Source organism: Protopterus annectens, chromosome 1.part0 (genome assembly GCF_019279795.1).
Source record: "Protopterus annectens isolate FY-2018-M chromosome 1.part0, PAN1.0, whole genome shotgun sequence".
In the NCBI taxonomy this organism is placed as follows: Eukaryota; Metazoa; Chordata; order Ceratodontiformes; family Protopteridae; genus Protopterus; species Protopterus annectens.
This window is the reverse complement of record NC_056725.1, coordinates 405449156-405472132: the sequence shown is the minus strand read 5'-3', so window position 1 is coordinate 405472132 and position 22977 is coordinate 405449156. Positions and strand designations below refer to the sequence as shown.

Sequence of the window (22977 nt, the reverse complement as noted above, 5' to 3'; positions counted from 1 at the left end):
ACATGAAGTAACATAGGGAAGGGTTTTCTTGACTGCTGTAGGAATGATCTGTAAGTTGACAATAATTCAGCTGTGAGGGAGGTGCAATATTTGGATTAGCTTTGTGTCCTTGTTTATTGATAAGGTCTGACTTCTGTGAACCATATCCATATACACATTTGTTACTTACTGTTGGAGTGTTTTGCTTGTAAACTTTTATGCATGACATGCTCTGAGTAGTACTGTCATTAGATTAAAACAAAGGGGGGCAATAAAGTAAGATGAAGGGGTGTATGAACAAGACATCAGCAAAGACATGCAAATGTTCTGCAACATATAACTGCTAGTGAAATCGAAAAAACTAGCAGATATACTATAGAAAAGAAAATTAGAGTGGGAGAAATTGAAAATGTATTATGCAATAATAATGTAACAATTTTGTTTCAGTTGGAATTGTGAGGCAAAGCAGGAAATTCATGATTATTATCTACTTTTTTCAAACTAGAAGCTTATATTTAAACAAAATAGAAAATACACTAAACTTGCTTGACTGCAAGATTAATAAATCACCTCAAAAGGAAAAATAAACATATTACATGATGCTTTACACAACTAAGCAGTTTTTTTAATTTCATTTAGAAACATGAATGTTCATTCATCAGTTAACTCTGTTACCTGATTGTTTCCAGCCCCCTCATAAGAGCAACTAAAAGGGTCTCTACCCGCTTCGCTCCCCACCCTGCCCCCTATTTCCTCCCACCCCCAGTGGTCCCACCTTTATTACACTCACAAACCCCTCCCATCTTTCCAGTAGCCAACCACAGCGCTAACCCAACACTACCTCCTCCATCTTCCCACTACTATCACACCTCCTCAGCTAACATGTACAAGCGTACCTTACCTATGCTCACTGCATGCACTCTCCTTGCATATCTTACATCCTACCAAAGCTCTATCATTCCCGCACTCAACCACTACCACTGTACTACTACTTACACCACCACTCATGTCTCACCCTCACTCAGCTCCCCTCCCACCAACTCAAGAACCATCCCTATGCACCCCCTCCCATATTCTACCAACTATATTACTCAAACATAAAGCATCCCTACAACTTAACATAGTAACCCTCCCACCATACCTATTACCCAAAGAGCACAATCATAACGTTTCCCTTATAAACAAACACATCCATAAACTGAGAAAACTAATAACCTCATGCATATCAAAACTAGCCCTAAGTGGAGATATCCACCCCAACCCTGGCCCTGCCATCTCCAACCCCAATCCTCATAATCAGACTAGAAACTACAACTTCTCCCATATTACAGCCAATAGAAAGCCAAATGACTTCCTTCTACTAAGCCTAAATATTAGAAGCATATCCAACAAAGTCCATGAACTCCATACCACCATAGACTTGTACTCCCCAGATATAGTCATCCTGACAGAAACCTGGCTAAAACCTCACATTACCAGTGAGTAAATACTCCCTACAGGTTATGGCATACTAAGAGTAGACCGGCTAAACAAGAAAGGAGGCGGTGTAGCTATAATATTTAAACAACATCTATACATCCAGATCTTAAAATCATCAGCTCCACAAATAGGCAATGAAGAAATAATATATACCAACCTCAAAATAAACCAAAACCATCAACATAATTGGATGCTACTTCCCACCTGGCCAAAACATCCCTCCACTGGAAAACCTCCTCAGCTGGTCTACCCGCCATCTCCCCCAAGTAACTATCATTTTAGGTGATTTCAATATTGACTGACAATCCTGTTCCGGCTCCCATCCAACCCATCATATAAACCTTCATGGCTTCACCCAACTAGTCCAGTCGCTAACCAGGATAAATAAAAACTCCAGCAAGCACACTAACCTGGATTGGATACTAGTCAGTAAGAGCCCCCAGTCATATATAACAGGCTGCTTATCAGATAGCCTCAGTGATCACTCCCCAACATTCCTACTGAAAAAATACCTATACCAAGCTAAACCTGTCATCTACCATCAGATACGTAAAAAAATAAACTTTAACCCACTCACATTCATCTCATCCCTCAAAGAATGTAACTGGCATCCTCTAAAGTACCTCAGTCTTGATGACGCAGTTGAATTTTTTAATACTACCTTCCTGAGCATCCTTAATTACCATGGACCCATAAGACTTTCCAGAATCAAAGCACAACCCTCCCCATGGCTACAGAAAATTACTAAGTCAGAAATGAAAAACAGGGATAAAGCCTGGGAGCACTGGCGCAAAACCAAGACCACCTCAACTAGACAGAAATTCCTAGAACTACGCAATAGAGTCAAAAAGCTAATAAAACAGGACAAATTCCAATACTGCCAGTCTGCCCTAGACTTCTCCGAACACAGCCCCAAACAATTCTGGTCCTCCATAAACTCCATCTTCCACCCAGGTAAAGTCAGTACCCCTCCTCCTAACATCCCTCACTCTTCTGAAAATATTGCTACCTCATTCAACACACACTTCACACAAACCATACTATCACTAGCTAAACAACACAACCCCCCTCCCCTCCCCTCCCCTCCAACCCACACCTTCAACTACTAATCTCCCCACTGCCTTCTCTTTTTCTCCTGTACCTACCTCGAACATAAAAAAACTCTTAACTAAACTTAAACCCACCAAATTAGCAGCAGACAACTTCCCAAGTGAATACCTACAAATCACAGCTGATGCTCTGGCCTACCCAGTATCATTTTGATTAACCGATCTCTGTCAGAAAGTTATGTTCCCACATTGTGGAAATTATCACATATAATTCCCCTCCACAAAGGCGGACCCTCCACAGAACTAACCAATTACCGCCCCATAGCTATTCTCTCTCCACTCTCCAAAATACTAGAGAGATGCATACACTCCAGGTCTCAGACTACCTCCTTACTAACAACCTCCTTTCCAATACTCGGCATGGTTTCTGACCAAACAATAGCACCACCACGGCCTTACTCTCCTATACTAACACTATCCTTCAGCATAAAAACAATGGCTATCTCTCCTCTGCTACTTTCCTAGACCTATCTAAAGCATTTGACATGGTCCCACACAAACAACTCATCCCTGTCCTCAATAACCTATCCTTCTCACAATCAGTCACCAACTGGTTTCAGAGTTACCTGTCTGACTGCCAACAATCCATTGTATGGCAGAATGACATATCTCCGCAACTACCTGTCTCCATACGGGTTCCCCAAGGATCCATCCTTGGACCCCTACTCTTCTCTGTTTTCACAAATAATCTAGCCTCTGCCACCACACATGGCGCACTCATACAATACGCAGACAACTCGACCATCATCTGCTCAGCACAGTCCCTACCCAAACTGCAAAAAGTCAAACAGGAAGCCTTTTCCTCTGTTGAAACTTGGTTATCCGATGCCCAATTAATACTCAACCCAAACAAAACTAAACTACTCATCTTCCAACCCACCAAACATACTCAAAACAACTCTCACTTTAACATCACAGCAAAAGACAACACCACTATATACCCAACTGAACACACCAAATTGCTAGTAGTGGAAATAGACAATAAACTAAAATTTGACATTCACATATCCATGACCATAAAAAAAGTTCACAGTAAACGAGGAGCGTTATACAGAAATAAGCATCTTCTCACCAAAGCAGCAAAGATTTCAATAGCAAATTCCCACCTTATCTCCACCCTATTTTATGCCTCTCCAATATATACCAACCTAAGGCAATGCAATCTAAACAAGCTAGAGACCTGCTACAACAAAATTGCCAAATTCGCCACAGGGGCATCCTACCGTAGTCACCACTGTATCTCACTTGCTGAACCGGGCTGGCTTGAACTCCCTCACCTCCTTCAATGGTATCAACTCTCACTCGCCCACAAACTAGTAAACCATCCACTAAATGTCCCATCCCTCCAGAATCTAGTCCAACCCTATCGCACCACCAGACCACTAAGATCCAGCAAAAAACATCACTTGCAGATCACTAAAGCCAATAACTCTGCTGGTGAAGCACTATTCTCTTGCACCATAGCCAAATTATGGACCTCCCTCCCACCCACAATTACCTAAGTACCATCATGCACCCACTTCAAAACTTTACTAAAAGCGCACCTAAAAACATGCTGGCTATGCCCTTGCAACTCCCACTCTAATATCTCCCACCCCATCCAACCACTACCTTTCTTTCCACTCCACTAACTACCTTGATTATAGCAAGCTCAGATGCTCATAAGCCTAGTACTTATACAGCAGGAACTTCTTATTTTAACATTTGTTAATGTCTGTTATTTACTTCACAGATAAAGATTCTAGTTGTCTACTGATGTACTATGTTCTTCATCTGTAAATATGTTGTAAGTAATTGCTATGTAAATTGTTAATCGCTATGTAATCCAATGTAACTACTGTCTGTTTATTTTAACTGTGGAGTCTTTCTCCCCGGGCCTCTGCTGAAAATGGACCTACGTCCAGTCAGACACTCCCGGTCAACAAATATAAATAAATAAAATAATAAATAAAATATGTAAACTAAACAAGGCATGTAGCAGTCTGTTTATATGTTCAAACTATGCAATACAGTCTTTCAGATAACTCTGATGATATCAGTGATGCATAGAAAAGAAAAAATTCAGCGACTATAAAGTGAATGCAGAGGTATACATGAGGTCATTTAAGGAGTAGAATAAACTTGCTTTGTTTATAACAAGGACTTAGATGCAATAGCCAAGAATTGTATGTACAGCATGCCACTCGTAAACATTATAGCCACATACTTTTCTAGTCAAAAGACGCACACAGGTATTAGAAGTTGTAGATTTAACATTTTATAAGCTCTGTAGCTCTTTTAATTCATGCTGTTTCTTTGGGGTTGCAGAGTATTCTGTAATACATTGCTACATCAGTGAGCATTTCCTAAATGTATTTTGTTTGAGACAAAATGGATACAAAATTATTTCTACTTAAATGCACTTCCATACTGGTTTATTTTTTTCCAAAATATCTGAGAGGATTAGGAGATCTTTTTAATGTATTACCTAACTCTTCCAATAAATAAATATTAATTCAATTTAATTTAATTTAGGGAACTCTCAACATTTATTTAATATAATTGACATTAAACAGCTAGAAGTAATACAAGATATCCATTGGTAGAGGTTGTTTTTTATATTATCCTGACACATTATTAGTGCCACTAAATACATGGGGGTAGTAACCTTCCTACTGGATAAAGTGATGGCAGGGATGTCCTGACCTGTGCAGTGTATAAAGATGTTAACGGATATTAAGGCATCCATACATCAGAGCACAGATACCCATGATACAGTACTTCAGAATGCCATAGACTGCCATCTAATAAATGTAGCTAGTTCAGTTTACTGAATGTCTTTCCTTCCCTTCCATTGGTGACTTTGTGGAAAGCCATGCAAGTCAGGCATTAATACTTTTGGAATTAAAGGAGTAAGCTGATGTCTAGTTTCATCTTACAGTCTCTTGTTTAATTGCTTGTCTTGCCTCATATACAGTGTGACTGAAGTCAAGCCCCTGGGTGGTCACTTCCAAAAGGAATCACTAACTGGTTTGTTTGTTTTTTTATTTACTCATTTGTATGTATAAAATATAGTAACAAAAATATTTCTATTTATCTATGTTTCTATATCTGTCATTTCTGTCTCTCTGTCTGTCTATTTGGAGTTTATGCCAGCTGCACAAAACAACATTTCATTGGAAATAATATCAAACTGCAATTATTGATGGCAAGCAGCTGTTGCAATTTAATAAATACTAACTCCGAGATCATATAACAATGGGGAAAATGATTAACTTCCTTGCACTCACATACAAACTGAATCATGATATTCTGTTCTCAAAAAGGCATATATGCTTTCATTCACATATACCCACAAAGACACACTGCTGTCATATTTAAAACCATAAGAGATGCAGTTCTGTTAACTATCACACACACACACACACACACACACACACACACACACACACACACACACACACACACACACATACACACACACAAACACAGAGACCACATCTCATTCTCAGTTGTGATGAAATATGAAAAGTAACCATCTGTTGTTTGGACCAACAGTCAGAAAGAAGTTGCTAGTAACCAAATTAAATCCAGTACTCTTCACATACCTTCTTATTTTTCATTAATTTGATGCCTGAACATATTTTCATGTCTGGTAGACCCACAGTTAATAGTGCATGTAATTCATCATTGACTTAATCATATCGGTGGGTCAGCAGGAAGCAGACATGTATTTGACACCTCAAAGTTCATAAGTTTAAGGTTCTAATTCCATAACATCCACTAGAAAGTGATGATGAACATGCCCACATAATGATACTGTAATACTGAAAAAGGATAGAAATAAACTAGTGCACTCTTGGCATGCTATTGTGCAGAAGAGATGCTTAATCAAAATCCAATCTGCCTGAATGTGAATCTGCAGCAACTCTTGTACACGAAACAAAATATCTTGTGACACTTATTAAAAAATTAGTAGTGGAATTTCCACACTGCTCAGATCAAATTACTCTTAGTCAATATGAATGCCTACTTAAGTCTGTCATGAACATATACCATTCCTGGATAGGATCACTGAAAAAATTACATGGAGCTTACTTGCTGCTTGCTTGCTTCTTGCTGTGATGGATTTGAAGTGTTCTTAAGACACTCAGTCTTGCTGGCTGGATTCTGCTAGGATTGAAATGACAATACTTTAGCTGCAATAAATGTGTCACATACATAGTCAATATAACACGAGTTCAATCATATCAGACTCATTGTTAGGTAAAGAACAATATACTGCAGTTCTGAGATACATGGCCTTAAGTTTTAGGAGCAGGGTTTAAGTGTTTTTAGTGCATAGAGTATTGCAATTACACTTTGAAAACAGAGAGAACACAGGCTTATTAAATACCTTTTTTGACATCAGAAATGCTTTTGGTAAGCACATCCCATACCCGTCAACTGTCTAGATATTTGCAGAATGCCCAGATTTTTGCTTCACATTTTTGGTGTGTACGTCATAAAATGTGTGTTTTAATGATTGATATTTAAGTTTCTGACTTCATATCCTTCAGAAAATGCATGATAATGCATGATCTTTTATTCCAATGACGTTCTAAGTGCATAAGAGCAATTTTTAAAATATATTCTTATTTATGGGCCTTTGCCCCCCTCCTATTAGTTTTGGCTTTTTCCAAATCTCTAACAGTAAGAGGTTAAGAGGTATGCCCCTCACTGCTATTAAGCTGTAGTTTCACACCAGAGCATAGCAGCTGACAGTGCCAACCAGCATAGAATAATTGTTAGAACCTAAAATCAGCTATGAAAACTGTTAGATGCTTCTCACCCCCCCCCCTCCATCTACATACATGCACAAAGAAAAAAGTCTGGCAGAATGGCTAAACTTTTTAAAGCTTACTTCTGCCTACTGTCTGTGTGAGGAGCAACACCGTGTCTGCCTGTCTGTGGCAACACTGTTTTATAGCTTTCAACACTGCATTTCTACATGTTTCTTTCTGTAACTGGTATCCCATGGTGCTGCAAAAGCTGCATGCATTACAAAGAATTACAATCAAACTTCTGATCACACTTCTCAAATATCTATATTTTCTCAGATTTTTGCCTCATGTTTTTTGATCTGTTCCTCATAACATTTATGTCTTTCTGGCAAACCATTGAGGATTGAAGTCATTAAATAATTGCAGACATTTGAGTTTCGGATTTCATATGCTTCAGAAAATGCATGATAACACACAAACTGTTATTCTAGTAACTTAATTATTATAAGAGCAATAACTCTGTCCCTATTTTTGAGCCTAAGTTTTCCCATTATTTTTTGCTTTGGCCAGATTTCTTGCCGTATGAGGTTGAGAGGTATGCCTTTGCTGACAAATCTTTTTATTGCTTCTCACCATGGATGTCAGGATTCACCTGTCAAGCTTTGTTTATCTCTCTCCATTTATGGTGAAATCTTCAATATTTTAAATGCATAAGTTGATTATGCCAGGAGACACAATGGTAATCCCCTGTATGTTAACTAAAGCATTACTGATTTGTTTATAAAAACAACAGTGTTCCTCCCAATATAAAATATTGTACGTATATTCATCAGTACTGAAATAATCTTGACTTTACCAGTAAACCAGAGACAAAATATGCATATACAATTCAAAGAAAGATTCATCACAGTAACACGTTAAATCCATCAAGAACCCTTCTGTAAAAGGAAATGCTGTGCCACACATATCATCTAAGACAGCTACAGTGCACTCAGTGAATAAATAAATATATTTACCTAATAACGCAGAAGAATTCAAATATTTAAGAGTGATGTTGACAATAATTGGTATGCAGTAGACCAGGCCTGTAATGCTGTATACCTGCACAAAAACCCTGAATGGTTTATACAAGTTTTGTAAACAATGGATGAAGATCACATATGCTGTCATGTACACTGTGTAGGCACTGTACTCCATAAGCAAAATACATATACAAATCTCTCCTTCAGATTGTGCACAGTTCGAGATGTCTATACAGTTGGAGTACTACTTGGTCTGAAAGGGACAGCCTATGGGTAGCAGCCAATTACAACACAAAGGGAGTCTACTTATCAACATGGATTGCTCATCCATGCTTATACACTTCTCAGCATACTGATCTGCGCAATATCATAGTGCCGTTAAAACACAACCATCCAGGGCCTTTGATGAGGAGTAGAATAATCCCTACTAGCAATTGATTTGTCTATAGCGTAGAGAAATCTGCTATCTCAATGAAATGGGTGATGACTTCATATAATTTTGCTGCTGAGCACACACAAATAGTTGCCCACATAGCACCAGATCTCAACATTGTCATATTAAGGTAATGAACTTAGCTCTGCCATCATCATGACATCTTTATGAATCACAATTGTGCATGACTCTAGAGCAAGTGCAGCAATAAACCACTACTTAAAAAGTATGGAAAACAGTAATATTTATATATAAATATATATAAATATATATATATATATATATATATATATATATATATATATATATATATATATATATATATATATATGGGTCTATAGTAGATCACCGAATGCTTAGATAAGCGAACGATGATTAATCAACCCCATGTAAGCGAAAGCTTACAAAACCGAACTCTCAGAACAGCGATTTTTATCCAAGGGGAAAAAAATCACTGTTCCAAAAAAAAAAAAAAAAAAGCACATTAAAACATGAGATTAAGTGGGGGGCTGTTTCCCCCACACCCCCCCTACTTAAATATACCAACTCCGACACCGCACTACAGTGCCGAAAATGGCAAAGTACTGAAGCAGCCAAACAAATTCTTTCCCAGGGAAAGAATTCACTTAATGCCATTTCGATATTTTGCCATTTCATGCGTCTTCGGTCTGCAGATAGGAACCCTATATATATGCCCCATTTGGCATGTAACGTACAAAGCATCTGCTGCAATTGGAGAGATCTCAGAGGTTTCTAACAAAGAAGATGAAGGAACTCCAGCATGTGCCATACACAGACCAACTAAAGTACTTGTCACTTGACTCTCTACCATACAGACTTCTTAGGGGAGACTTATGCCTAGCTTACAGAGCAATCTTAGACCCAATCCTAATGAATGAACTTGCTGCATATCTGTAAATCAAAACAGGACTAGGCACACCCATTCCAGGGAACTAAATATGGCCTGTGACTTAAATAGTACATGTTGGATGGACAGATTTATCTCCCAGTGACTGCCACATCTTTGGAATAGGCTACCTATTCATGTGAAACAGAACACCTCTATGACACTGTTCAAAAAGAACCTGGATAAGTGGATGGGGTACCATAAATTCTTACCGGGAATTCTACTTGCAACCCTCCTGGACATGGGCAGTCATAACTAAATGCAATCCTGGATATTAAATAGCATTTCTATGGTCTTACATTGGGATAAAAAGGGCTAGGCTCGAAATGACCTCTGGGTTGCTAGCTAAGTAATCTCCTGTGATCCTGTTATCCTATGAAAGATTCCATTGTGCACTTTCTGTTGTATGATAATCCCTTGCCAGTCCATAATTCCTTATTCCTCCTCCAATCATGTCTTGCTTCCACAAGCATATCTGACCTTGCCAGTGGTTGTGCAGGTCATAATGTATGCAACATCTATTATGTAAATATCTAGCCTATACTCCTTAAAAGGCAGATGCTCAAGACCTACACGACTTATAAGCATAAAGGTATGTTGCATTGAATGTTTCTGTTAGGTTGCTGGAAAAATGCCTGCAAAACACAACAGCTGTAGGTGCAATAGTCACTGTTGAAGAACCCCCCACCCCCTACACAATTTGGCTTCTGTACAGAAGCAAAAGGGTGCGGCACCCTTCTCAGTTTCCGAAGAAAGGAAAAAACAGTCTTATGTACAGAAAGTGCTTCATTGCTGTAAATAGGGCTTTCATTATTTATTAATTTATTTACTTTAAATGGTCGCTGGCAGCTGCAGTGATCTCCTGATCATGATCCATAACATCTTGTACCTGTAAAGGGGTTTCTGACTGGTGTTGTGAAGGCTCTCCCTGCAGTTGCCAGAGAAGTATGAAAGTAAACAAGTTAATAAATAAAGCAAAATCTGTTTATAGTGCTGAAGCACCTTTTCTATATAAGGCCTTGTTTTTTTATTTGTTGGTTTTCTTCTTGGGAGTTGAAGAGGATGCGGCATCGTGTGGCTTCTCTAAAAAGCTGGATTCAACTTTCTTCAGCAGTGACCATTGTAGCTGCAGGCAGTGTGCGTTGTGCATATTTTGTCCATGACCTAACTACAGCTTTCATCAGATTTATCATTCAAGCTGTTTACATTTGAATTTCACACTTTCTTTGTTTAGTGAGAAAAACAACCTTTAAAAAATATTAAAACACTTGTTTTTTTCAATGCATTGCAGCATAGTTTAAATAGGAACATGCATCTAACAGTTCGCCTAAAAAACATGGTTTTGGTTTAAATGGATGCTATGATGGTGAAATGGTTGTGGTGATCGATTTTTAACAAGTAATTGAAGGAGAGAGCATTGAGGATGTAAGACTGGTGTTAACAGGTTGTTAAATTGCTGAGAACAATAGCAAGTGTTGTTAGGAGAATCATATCTGTGGTTAGAAGTAGAATTTAAGGAAAAAGTAATTGAATTATAATGGGAAAAGGAGTGAGAGTGGAAAGTAGGGAAGGGCGAAAAGAGTAAGGGTGAAATGTGAGTGGTTCATTTAGAACTGAAAGTGCTGTGATTATGATAGGTGGAAATACAGAAGGGGTGGAGTTTTGTGATGTATAAACGTACAGGTAGTTGGGGGTGGAAATTAGGGGCAGCGTAGAGGAGCAGAGTGAGTTTGGACTCTGCTAATTCTCATGCTGTTTAAAATGCTTGCACTAATAGCTTTTGGGATTTGTTTGAACACCAAGTTTTAGATTTACCAAGGTATAATTTGAGTAAAAATCTAAGCCCTATAAAAACAAGCACTACAGTGAACATACAGATTTAGATGGTAAATCTGAAGGATGTCTCAATTGCAAGAGATGTCTTCTTGACTTTCTATAACTAGGAAGTTCTCAGTTGAAATCATTTAAGAGTAATTCACTGTGTATACAAGCTCCATAAAAGCAGGCATGCAGAATAGTTTAAACTTGAGATTCTGGAATTAGGTTGGTATTTATACTAGACAAATCTCAATAATAAGATATGAGCCTCATAAAAGAATGCTGGGTTATTGATTTTTCGATGGGTCTAAAGAAGCTTTTGTAACAGCACTTTTTAGATATCAGGTGTGGCTATTGGGGCCAGTTGTGCCCCCATATTTGCCAACCTTGTACTCCTAGAATGGGAGAGGAAATTTGTGTTTAGGTCACAGTTTTATGACAAAATTTTGTTATACGATCGTTTTTTGGATAATTTACTCATCCTATGGCAAGGGACTAAAAATGAACCTGATGAATTTGTAGAATATTTAAATTCCACAACTGATTTTTTTTAGGTTTACTAGTATTTGGAAACCTGATGAGATTGATTACTTGGACATTAAATTGTTCAAGAATGAAATAAATCAAAAGTTATGCAGTACTATATTTATAAAAAAGACCTATTCTAATACCTTGTTGCACTTTAAGAGTTGCCACCCACCACATCAGTTGAAAAGCATAATAAAGGGCCAATTGGTGAGATTATCACCCTTTATAAGTGATGATGTGAATTCTACCAAATAACTGTACGTTTTAATAAGGATGTTCATTGAGAAGGGATATCCACTGAGAATGTTGATTAAAATTAAGAAAGAAATATTGGTAAAAAGAAACACATCTTTTATCCCTTTACTGAACACCACAGTTGCCCAGACACAAACTAGACCTAAAGATATGACTACAGATGTGATGGTTTTGCATTACAATACAGATTCCCATAATATATGTTCTATTGTCAATAGATGTTGGGACACTTGTTTTGGTGTTGTGACCAAGGAATGTCTTGGCAATAAAACCTGAATAGTTTATAGTAGGGGCAGAAATATTAAGAACATTTTAGAGAGGAATTCAAAGACCAAATTAAAACCTGGGTATCATTCCCTTATGATGAAATGCAGTGCCTGTAAACTTTGTAAGTTTATTAATGATGGGCCATATGTCACTGTAGGGAATTATGATTATTCTATAAAATGCCAGGGGAAATGAAACTGCAATACAACTATGGTAGTCTATCTGGCTACCTGTGTGTCCTGCACATCTTTTTATGTTGGAAAAACTGTGCGCAGGTTAAGGGATAGAATTAGTGAACATTTAAGGGCAATAAAGAATATGGATCCACATAATGCTCTTTTTGTTTACAGTAATAAGTGTGTGAACTTTAAAAAGTTCATCTTTTTTGTGATTGACAAGGTTCAACATAATGAGAGGGGTGGTGACATTAAATTGGAAGTAGCAGCAAAGCAAAGTAAATGGCAGATGAGGTTAAATGCCAATGTTTCACCTGACGTAATGATTATATCTCTAACTCCTGGATTGAAACAAAGGGCTTGTTTAATTTGAATTAATATCAGTGTTTTTTTGTTTCACTCCTGGAATTATAAATTCTGATGGGTAATTATATTTACATTTGGTCTTAGGGATTTGTTGTGTCAAAAATGTATTTTAAACTGTATTTAGTATGTTTTTTTTACTATTTATATGGCAGTCATTATTTTAAAATCCTGATTTTTAGTGATATGTCTTTAACTATGTAAACTACTTAGTGTCCTGTATTGTATGGAAGAATGTGATTGGTTGTTTATTTCACCTATGAGGGTACTTAAGCTGTCATGTTGGGCTTTTTTTATAACTCTGATGATGCCAGTGGAATCCAAGGTGAAAGTGCTTATTTGTTGGCTGATTTGCTACTCTGTTTGCCATTAAAACAGTTTTCAATTTCCAGCAAAGTGTTGCGACTGTCTTTCTTTAGCTTTTGGGATATGTTTGAACACCAAGTTTTACATTTACCAAGGTATAATTTGAGTAAAAATTTAAGCCCTATAAAAGCAAGCACTACATTGAATATACAAATTTAGATGGTAAGTCTGAAGGATGTCTCAATGCCAAGAGATGTCTTCTTGACTTTCTCTAACTAGGAAGTTTTCAGTTGAGTAATTCACTATATATGCAAGTTCCATAAAAGCAGGAATGAAGAATAATTTACTACCCACTAGGTTTAAACTTGAGATTCTGGAATTATGTTGGTATTTATACTAGAAAAATCTCAATAATAAGATATGAGCCTCATAAAAGACTGCTGGGTTACTGATTTTTTGATGGGTCTGAAGAAGCTTATGTAACAGCACTTTTTAGAAAATGATTTCAATAAACTACTTTATACTGGTGTAATGAAACATAAAGTTTCACATGAATTAAGCACAGAAAAAAAAGAAACTGCACTGTGGTTGAAAATAACATACCATTTTTTCATCTCCAGTTTTGTGTTTTTCACTGAAATAGAAATATTTACACTTTCAATTTGTTAAAGTTAATTGATGGATGAGAGTAAAGGATAGTGGTCTTTGAAAGACAAAATCTCATAGGTTAACTAAGGCTAGAGGAATCCTCCCAGAAGGATTTCTTCAAATTGTAGATTATTTTAGCCAATTACATGCTACCTTCAACCTCCCCAACTATCCACTTCCAATATACAATTGGAGGAATGCACTTTAACTTGTATTAAAATATTGTAACTTTGAAGACCTGTGTTAGCCCTCATCCATTGACTAATAAAGATTTTTGGAACAAAACGTCTCTGTTTGCCTTTCTCCTCTGGATAAGAGGCTTCAGTGATAATGATTAATTAAGGTTCTTTGAATTCAGCCAAGAGTCTCTAGCTATTCCCATAGAATTATGTAGCTATGCACTATGTATGATCTACTATTTGTGATACCATGGATATTAAGAAAAATCCCTTCTAAACTGGGCATTACAAGTATGGATAAAAATGAATATTTTGATCACTACTAAAAATGTTGAATAATAGGCATTCATTTTTTATCATTTATTTCTCTAGTTTATACATTTATGCATTTATTTATGCAGTCATTGATAATTTGGTGCATGTGCTAGATTAAATGAAAGTGCTTCTAAAATGTATATGAGAATTATAATCAGACATGGAATTTTCAAATAGAAAGACATAAAGGTTACACAACGCATAACTGAATATTTCTGGCCTAATGTTAATAAAGCAAAACTAACCAAAATTGCATATCATTGGATCATACTGCTTACTTAAAGTAAATGTATTTGTATCCCTCATTCGTGGTCATTGTCCTCCACTACTTATGATTTGCAATTTTAAGGTTACACATGCTTAGAGAAATGAGGAACTTTCATATTCCCCCTAAACTGTTGATCCCAGGAAATTATAAATTAGTTGGTTAGATAATATGTTTACATGTAATCAGCATTTTAATGGATTGGTGTGGTGCATGCACTTGGTGTAAATGCCTGTATCCATTAGTTGACCCAGCAGAGATAAAGCAAGCAAGGAAAAATAGGTCAGAGGTAGAGATCAGAGACATGTTGATATCCACATGGAGCTACCCCTGTTAGGGATACTTAAGAGAAGGAAAAGTAAATAATTGCTAGCTTTTGCATTATAATGCACTAAACAACAGCCTTTTTAAACCACATAGTTATGTCCTTTGAAATATGTTAAGTGAGTGAGGTTAAGGAACAAATGGAAACATTCATCCTAACTCTTCATCACTGGGCAGAACAGAAATATGAACACTAGACGGTAGACATATTACAGAAGAGTGTCAGTGAACTGTAAGCTCTATGGCATCACATGAAGTAACATAGGGAAGGGTTTCCTTGACTGCTGTAGGAATGATCTGTAAGTTGACAATAATTCAGCTGTGAGGGAGGTGCAATATTTGGATTAGCTTTGTGTCCTTGTTTATTGATAAGGTCTGACTTCTGTGAACCATATCCATATACACATTTGTTACTTACTGTTGGAGTGTTTTGCTTGTAAACTTTTATGCATGACATGCTCTGAGTAGTACTGTCATTAGATTAAAACAAAGGGGGGCAATAAAGTAAAATGAAGGGGTGTATGAACAAGACATCAGCAAAGACATGCAAAGGCTCTGCAACATATAACTGCTAGTGAAATCGAAACAACTAGCAGATATACTATAGAAAAGAAAATTAGAGTGGGAGAAATTGAAAATGTATTATGCAATAATAATGTAACAATTTTGTTTCAGTTGGAATTGTGAGGCAAAGCAGGAAATTCATGATTATTATCTACTTTTTTCAAACTAGAAGCTTATATTTAAACAAAATAGAAAATACACTAACCTTGCTTGACTGCAAGGTTAATAAATCACCTCAAAAGGAAAAATAAACATATTACATGATGCTTTACACAACTAAACAGCTTTTTTAATTTCATTTAGAAACATGAATGTTCATTCAGCAGTTAACTCTGTTACCTGATTGTTTCCAGCCCCCTCATAAGAGCAACTAAAAGGGTCTCTACCCGCTTCGCTCCCCACCCTGCCCCCTATTCCCTCCCGCCCCCAGTGGTTCCACCTTTATTACACTCACAAACCCCTCCCATCTTTCCAGTAGCCAACCGCAGCGCTAACCCAACACTACCTCCTCCATCTTCCCACTATCACACCTCCTCAGCTAACATGTACAAGCGTACCTTACCTATGCTCACTGCATGCACTCTCCTTGCATATCTTACATCCTACCAAAGCTCTATCATTCCCACACTCAACCACTACCACTGTACTACTACTCACACCACCACTCATGTCACACCCTCACTCAGCTCCCCTCCCACCAACTCAAGAACCATCCCTATGCACCCCCTCACATATTCTACCAACTATATTACTCAAACATAAAGCATCCCTACAACTTAACATAATAACCCTCCCACCATACCTATTACCCAAAGAGCACAATCATAAAGTTTCCCTTATAAACAAACACATCCATAAACTGAGAAAACTAATAACCTCATGCATATCAAAACTAGCTCTAAGTGGAGATATCCACCCCAACCCTGGCCCTGCCATCTCCAACTCCAATCCTCATAATCAGACTAGAAACTACAACTTCTCCCATATTGCAGCCAATAGAATGCCAAATGACTTCCTTCTACTAAGCCTAAATATTAGAAGTATATCCAACAAAGTCCATGAACTCCATGCCACCATAGACTTGTACTCCCCAGATATAGTCATCCTGACAGAAACCTGGCTAAAACCTCACATTACCAGTGAGTAAATACTCCCTACAGGTTATGGCATACTAAGAGTAGACCGGCTAAACAAGAAAGGAGGCGGTGTAGCTATAATATTTAAACAACATCTAAACATCCAGATCTTAAAATCATCAGCTCCACAAATAGGCAATGAAGAAATAATATATACCAACCTCAAAATAAACCAAAACCATCAACATAATTGGAGGCTACTTCCCACCTGGCCAAAACATCCCTCCACTAGAAAACCTCCTCAGCTGGTCTACCCACCATCTCCCCCAAGAAACTATCATTTTAGGTGATTTCAATATTGACTGGCAATCCTGTTCTGGCAACCATCCAACCCATCATGTACACCTTCATGGCTTCACCCAACTAGTCCAGTCACCAACCAGGATAAATAAAAACTCCAGCAAGCACACTAACCTGGACTGGATACTAGTCAGTAAGAGCCCCCAGTCATATATAACAGGCTGCTTATCAGATAGCCTCAGTGATCACTCCCCAACATTCTTACTCATAAAATACCTATACCAAGCTAAACCTGTCGTCTACCATCAGATACGTAAAAAAATAAACTTTAACCCACTCACATTCATCTCATCCCTCAAAGAATGTAACTGGCATCCTCTAAATTACCTCAGTCTTGATGACGCAGTTGAATTTTTTAATACTACCTTCCTGAGCATCCTTAATTACCATGGACCCATAAGACTTTCCAGAATCAAAGCACAACCCTCCCCATGGCTACAGAAAACTACTAAGTCAGAAATGAAAAACAGGGATAAAGCCTGGGAGCACTGGTGCAAAACCAAGACCCCCTCAACTAGACAGAAATTCCTAGAACTATGCAATAGAGTCAAAAAGCTAATAAAACAGGACAAATTCCAATACTACCAGTCTGCCCTAGACTCCTCCGAACACAGCCCCAAACAATTCTGGTCCTCCATAAACTCCATCCTCCACCCAGGTAAAGTCAGTACCCCTCCTCCTAACATTCCTCACTCTTCTGAAAATATTGCTACCTCATTCAACACACACTTCACACAAACCATACTATCACTAGCTAAACAACACAACCCCCCTCCCCTCCAACCCACACCTTCAACTACTAATCTCCCCACTGCCTTCTCTTTTTCTGCTGTACCTACCTCGAACATAAAAAAACTCTTAACTAAACTTAAACCCACCAAATTAGCAGCAGACAACCTCCCAAGTGAATACCTACAAATCACAGCTGATGCTCTGGCCTACCCAGTATCATCTTGATTAATCGATCTCTGTCAGAAAGTTATGTTCCCACATTGTGGAAATTATCACATATAATTCCCCTCCACAAAGGCGGACCCTCCACAGAACTAACCAATTACTGCCCCATAGCTATTCTCTCTCCACTCTCCAAAATACTAGAGAGATGCTTACACTCCAGGTCTCAGACTACCTCCTTACTAACAACCTCCTTTCCAATACTCAGCATGGTTTCTGACCAAACCATAGCACCACCACTGCCTTACTCTCCTTTACTAACACTATCCTTCAGCATAAAAACAATGGCTATATCTCCTCTGCTACTTTCCTAGACCTATCTAAAGCATTTGACATGGTCCCACACAAACAACTCATCTTTGCCCTCAATAACCTATCCTTCTCACAATCAGTCACCAACTGGTTTCAGAGTTAACTGTCTGACTGCCAACAATCTATTGTATGGCAGAATGACATATCTCCGCAACTACCTGTCTCCATACGGGTTCCCCAAGGATCCATCCTTGGACCCCTACTCTTCTCTGTTTTCACAAATAATCTAGCCTCTGCCACCACACATGGTGCACTCATACAATACGCAGACGACTCGACCATCATCTGCTCAGCCCAGTCCCTACCCAAACTGCAAAAAGTCACACAGGAAGCCTTTTCCTCTGTTGAAACTTGGTTATCCGATGCCCAATTAATACTCAACCCAAACAAAACTAAACTACTCATCTTCCAACCCACCAAACATACTCAAAACAACTCTCACTTTAACATCTCAGCAAAAGACAACACTACTATATGCCCAACTGAACACACCAAATTGCTAGTAGTGGAAATGGACAATAAACTAAAATTTGGCATTCACATATCCATGACCATAAAAAAAGTCCACAATAAACGAGGAGCGTGAAACAGAAATAAGCATCTTCTCACCAAAGCAGCAAAGATTTCAATAGCAAATTCCCACCTTATCTCCACCCTACTTTATGCCTCTCCACTATATACCAACCTAAGGCAATGCAATCTAAACAAGCTAGAGACCTGCTACAACAAAATTGCCAAATTCGCCACAGGGGCATCCTACCGTAGTCACCACTGTATCTCACTTGCTGAACTGGGCTGGCTTAAACTCCCTCACCTACTTCAATGGTATCAACTCTCACTCGCCCACAAACTAGTAAACCATCCACTAAATGCCCCATCCCTCCAGAATCTAGTCCAACCCTATCGCACCACCAGACCACTAAGATCCAGCAACAAAAATCACTTGCAGATCACTAAAGCCAATAACTCTGCTGGTGAAGCACTATTCTCTTGCACCATAGCCAAATTATGGAACTCTTTTCCACCCACAATTACCTAAGTACCATCATGCACCCACTTCAAAACTTTACTAAAAGCGCACCTAAAAACATGCTGGCTATGCCCTTGCAACTCCCACTCTAATATCACCCACCTCAGCCAACCACTACCTTTCTTTCCACTCCACTAACTACCTTGATTATAGCAAGCGCAGATGCTCATAAGCCTAGTACTTATACAGCAGGAACTTCTTATTTTAACATTTGTTAATGTCTGTTATGTACTTCACAGATAAAGATTCTAGTTGTCTACTGATGTACTATGTTCTTCATCTGTAAATATGTTGTAAGTAATTGCTATGTAAATTGTTAATCGCTATGTAATCCAATGTAACTACTGTCTGTTTATTTTAATTGTGTAGTCTTTCTCCCCGGGCCTCTGCTGAAAATGGACCTACGTCCAGTCAGACACTCCCGGTCAACAAATATAAATAAATAAAATAATAAATAAAATATGTAAACTAAACAAGGCATGTAGCAGTCTGTTTATATGTTCAACTATGCAATACAGTCTTTCAGATAACTCTGATGATATCAGTGATGCATAGAAAAGAAAAATTTCAACGACTATAAAGTGAATGCAGAGGTATGCATGAGGTCATTTAAGGAGTATAATAAACTTGCTTTGTTTATAACAAGGACTTAGATGCAATAGCCAAGATTTGTATGTACAGCATGCCACTCGTAAACATTATAGCCACATACTTTTCTAGTCAAAAGACGCACACAGGTATTAGAAGTTGTAGATTTAACATTTTATAAGCTCTGTAGCTGTTTTAATTCATACTGTTTCTTTGGAGTTGCAGAGTATTCTGTAATATATTGATACATCAGTGAGCATTTCCTAAATGTATTTTGTTCGAGACAAAATGGATACAAAATTATTTCTACTTAAATGCACTTCCATACTGGTTTATTTTTTTCCAAAATATCTGAGGGGATTAGGAGATCTTTTTAATGTATTACCTAACTCTTCCAACAAATAAACATTAATTCAATTTAATTTAATTTAGGGAACTCTCAACATTTATTTAATATAATTGACATTAAACAGCTAGAAGTAATACAAGATATCCATTGGTAGAGGTTGTTTTTTATATTATCCTGACACATTATTAGTGCCACTAAATACATGGGGGTAGTAACCTTCCTACTGGATAAAATGATGGCAGGGATGTCCTGACCTGTGCAGTGTATAAAGATGTTAACGGATATTAAGGCATCCATACATCAGAGCACAGATACCCATGATACAGTACTTCAGAATGCCATAGACTGCCATCTAATAAATGTAGCTAGTTCAGTTTACTGAATGCCTTTCCTTCTCTTCCATTGGTGACTTTGTGGAAAGCCATGCAAGTCAGGCATTAATACTTTTGGAATTAAAGGAGTAAGCTGATGTCTAGTTTCATCTTACAGTCTCTTGTTTAATTGCTTGTCTTGCCTCATATACAGTGTGACTGCAGTCAAGCCCCTGGGTGGTCACTTCCAAAAGGAATCACTAACTGGTTTGTTTGTTTTTTTATTTACTCATTTGTATGTATAAAATATAGTAACAAAAATATTTCTATTTATCAATGTTTCTATATCTGTCATTTCTGTCTCTCTGTCTATTTGGAGTTTATGCCAGCTGCACAAAACAACATTTCATTGGAAATAATATCAAACTGCAATTATTGATGGCAAGCAGCTGTTGCAATTTAATAAATGCTAACTCCAAGATCATATAACAATGGGGAAAATGATTAACTTCCTTGCACTCACATACAAACTGAATCATGATATTCTGTTCTCAAAAAGGCATATATGCTTTCATTCACATATACCCACAAAGACACACTGCTGTCATATTTAAAACCATAAGAGATGCAGTTCTGTTAACTATCACACACACACACACACACACACACACACACACACACACACACACACACACACACACACACACACATACACACACACAAACACAGAGACCACATCTCATTCTCAGTTGTGATGAAATATGAAAAGTAACCATCTGTTGTTTGGACCAACAGTCAGAAAGAAGTTGCTAGTAACCAAATTAAATCCAGTACTCTTCACATACCTTCTTATTTTTCATTAATTTGATGCCTGAACATATTTTCATGTCTGGTAGACCCACAGTTAATAGTGCATGTAATTCATCATTGACTTAATCATATCGGTGGGTCAGCAGGAAGCAGACATGTATTTGACACCTCAAAGTTCATAAGTTTAAGGTTCTAATTCCATAACATCCACTAGAAAGTGATGATGAACATGCCCACATAATGATACTGTAATACTGAAAAAGGATAGAAATAAACTAGTGCACTCTTGGCATGCTATTGTGCAGAAGAGATGCTTAATCAAAATCCAATCTGCCTGAATGTGAATCTGCAGCAACTCTTGTACATGAAACAAAATATCTTGTGACACTTATTAAAAAATTAGTAGTGGAATTTCCACACTGCTCAGATCAAATTACTCTTAGTCGATATGAATGCCTACTTAAGTCTGTCATGAACATATACCATTCCTGGATAGGCTCACCCCATAGACAAAAAGGAAAGAGGTAAATAACATGAAATATGTAGCTGTAAAGAATCTTCCTTACTGTTAATTAATAGATAATTTAAGTATATGTGAATTCAGAAAAAAGAGCATCTTTATGAAAATCTGTGAAAATTCAGTAAACATATAACTTACCATGTTTGTTCTTTAGGCAATAGTAGCAGCAGCAGCTTAACTCAACTGTTCCTCTCTGTATAATGTGCAAAGCACTTCATAATTCACAACTTTATCTAAATTCACTCTTCACATTTCTAAGGAAGATCCACCCTTTAAAGGAGTGCGACTCTGCCCATTAATGCATTCTTTTTCTTTACGTTAATTAGTATGAATTACATGGAATGGAATGGGGATAGGCTGTGTTTAAAAAAAAAATCTCACGGAAATATTTCCTGTAAAATCAAATGTCAAAAAGCCTGAACATGCCCTGGGGGCAGTAGCATAATTGCACTCTGCTCTGCTGGTTTTGAGCTGGTTAGACAGCAGTCTACAAAGAGAACTTTTTCACTTGCCTAGTTTATGTCGAATCATAAGGTAAAATAAATGGCACTGCTGGTGGGAAGCTCTTCTGCAAAGGCGCAGACTTGTTTGCACTCTGCTCTCCTGCTTTTGAGCTAGTTAGACAGCAGTCTACAACAGGACATTTTTATTGGCCTAGTTTTATGACAAGTCATAAGGCCACATAAATAACACTCCTGTTGTTAAGTTCTTCTGTAAAGCCAGAGATTTATCGGGTGCAATTTTTTTGATTTACAAGAACTCATTATTATTAGTGATACTTTTGTATGCTTTGTCGAAAAACAGACATAATAAATTACAACATGACATCTGTTACTCTGTCTGATTAGCAAGAGCTGTAACTCGAATTTGCATAGCCACTATAAAAAGATACAAAGAAAAGAATGTATACATTATCATAAGTGTGCTGGGTCTATATTATATTGTTGAAACGGCAAAAAATTGGTAGACCAACAATACAACACACCAA

The 22977-nt window shown here is 37.6% G+C and overlaps 1 protein-coding gene across 2 annotated transcripts in view; it reads right to left on the bottom strand.

The window, feature by feature from the left end:
- Nucleotides 1–22272, bottom strand: part of LOC122792553 (calhepatin-like) — an 80985-nt gene extending 58713 nt beyond the window's left edge. Inside the window, exons 1-2 of one of the 2 annotated variants that reach the window (XM_044060274.1) lie at nucleotides 22128–22272; nucleotides 6645–6716 (exon numbers count right to left, since the gene is read on the bottom strand). In XM_044060274.1, coding sequence (XP_043916209.1) covers nucleotides 6645–6716; nucleotides 22128–22130 — 75 coding nt within the window. In that variant the 5' untranslated portion in view covers nucleotides 22131–22272. Of the gene's footprint in view, nucleotides 1–6644; nucleotides 6720–22127 lie in introns of both variants that reach the window. The other variant, XM_044060273.1, reaches the window with a different exon arrangement.
- Between the last annotated feature and the right edge of the window lie 705 nt (nucleotides 22273–22977).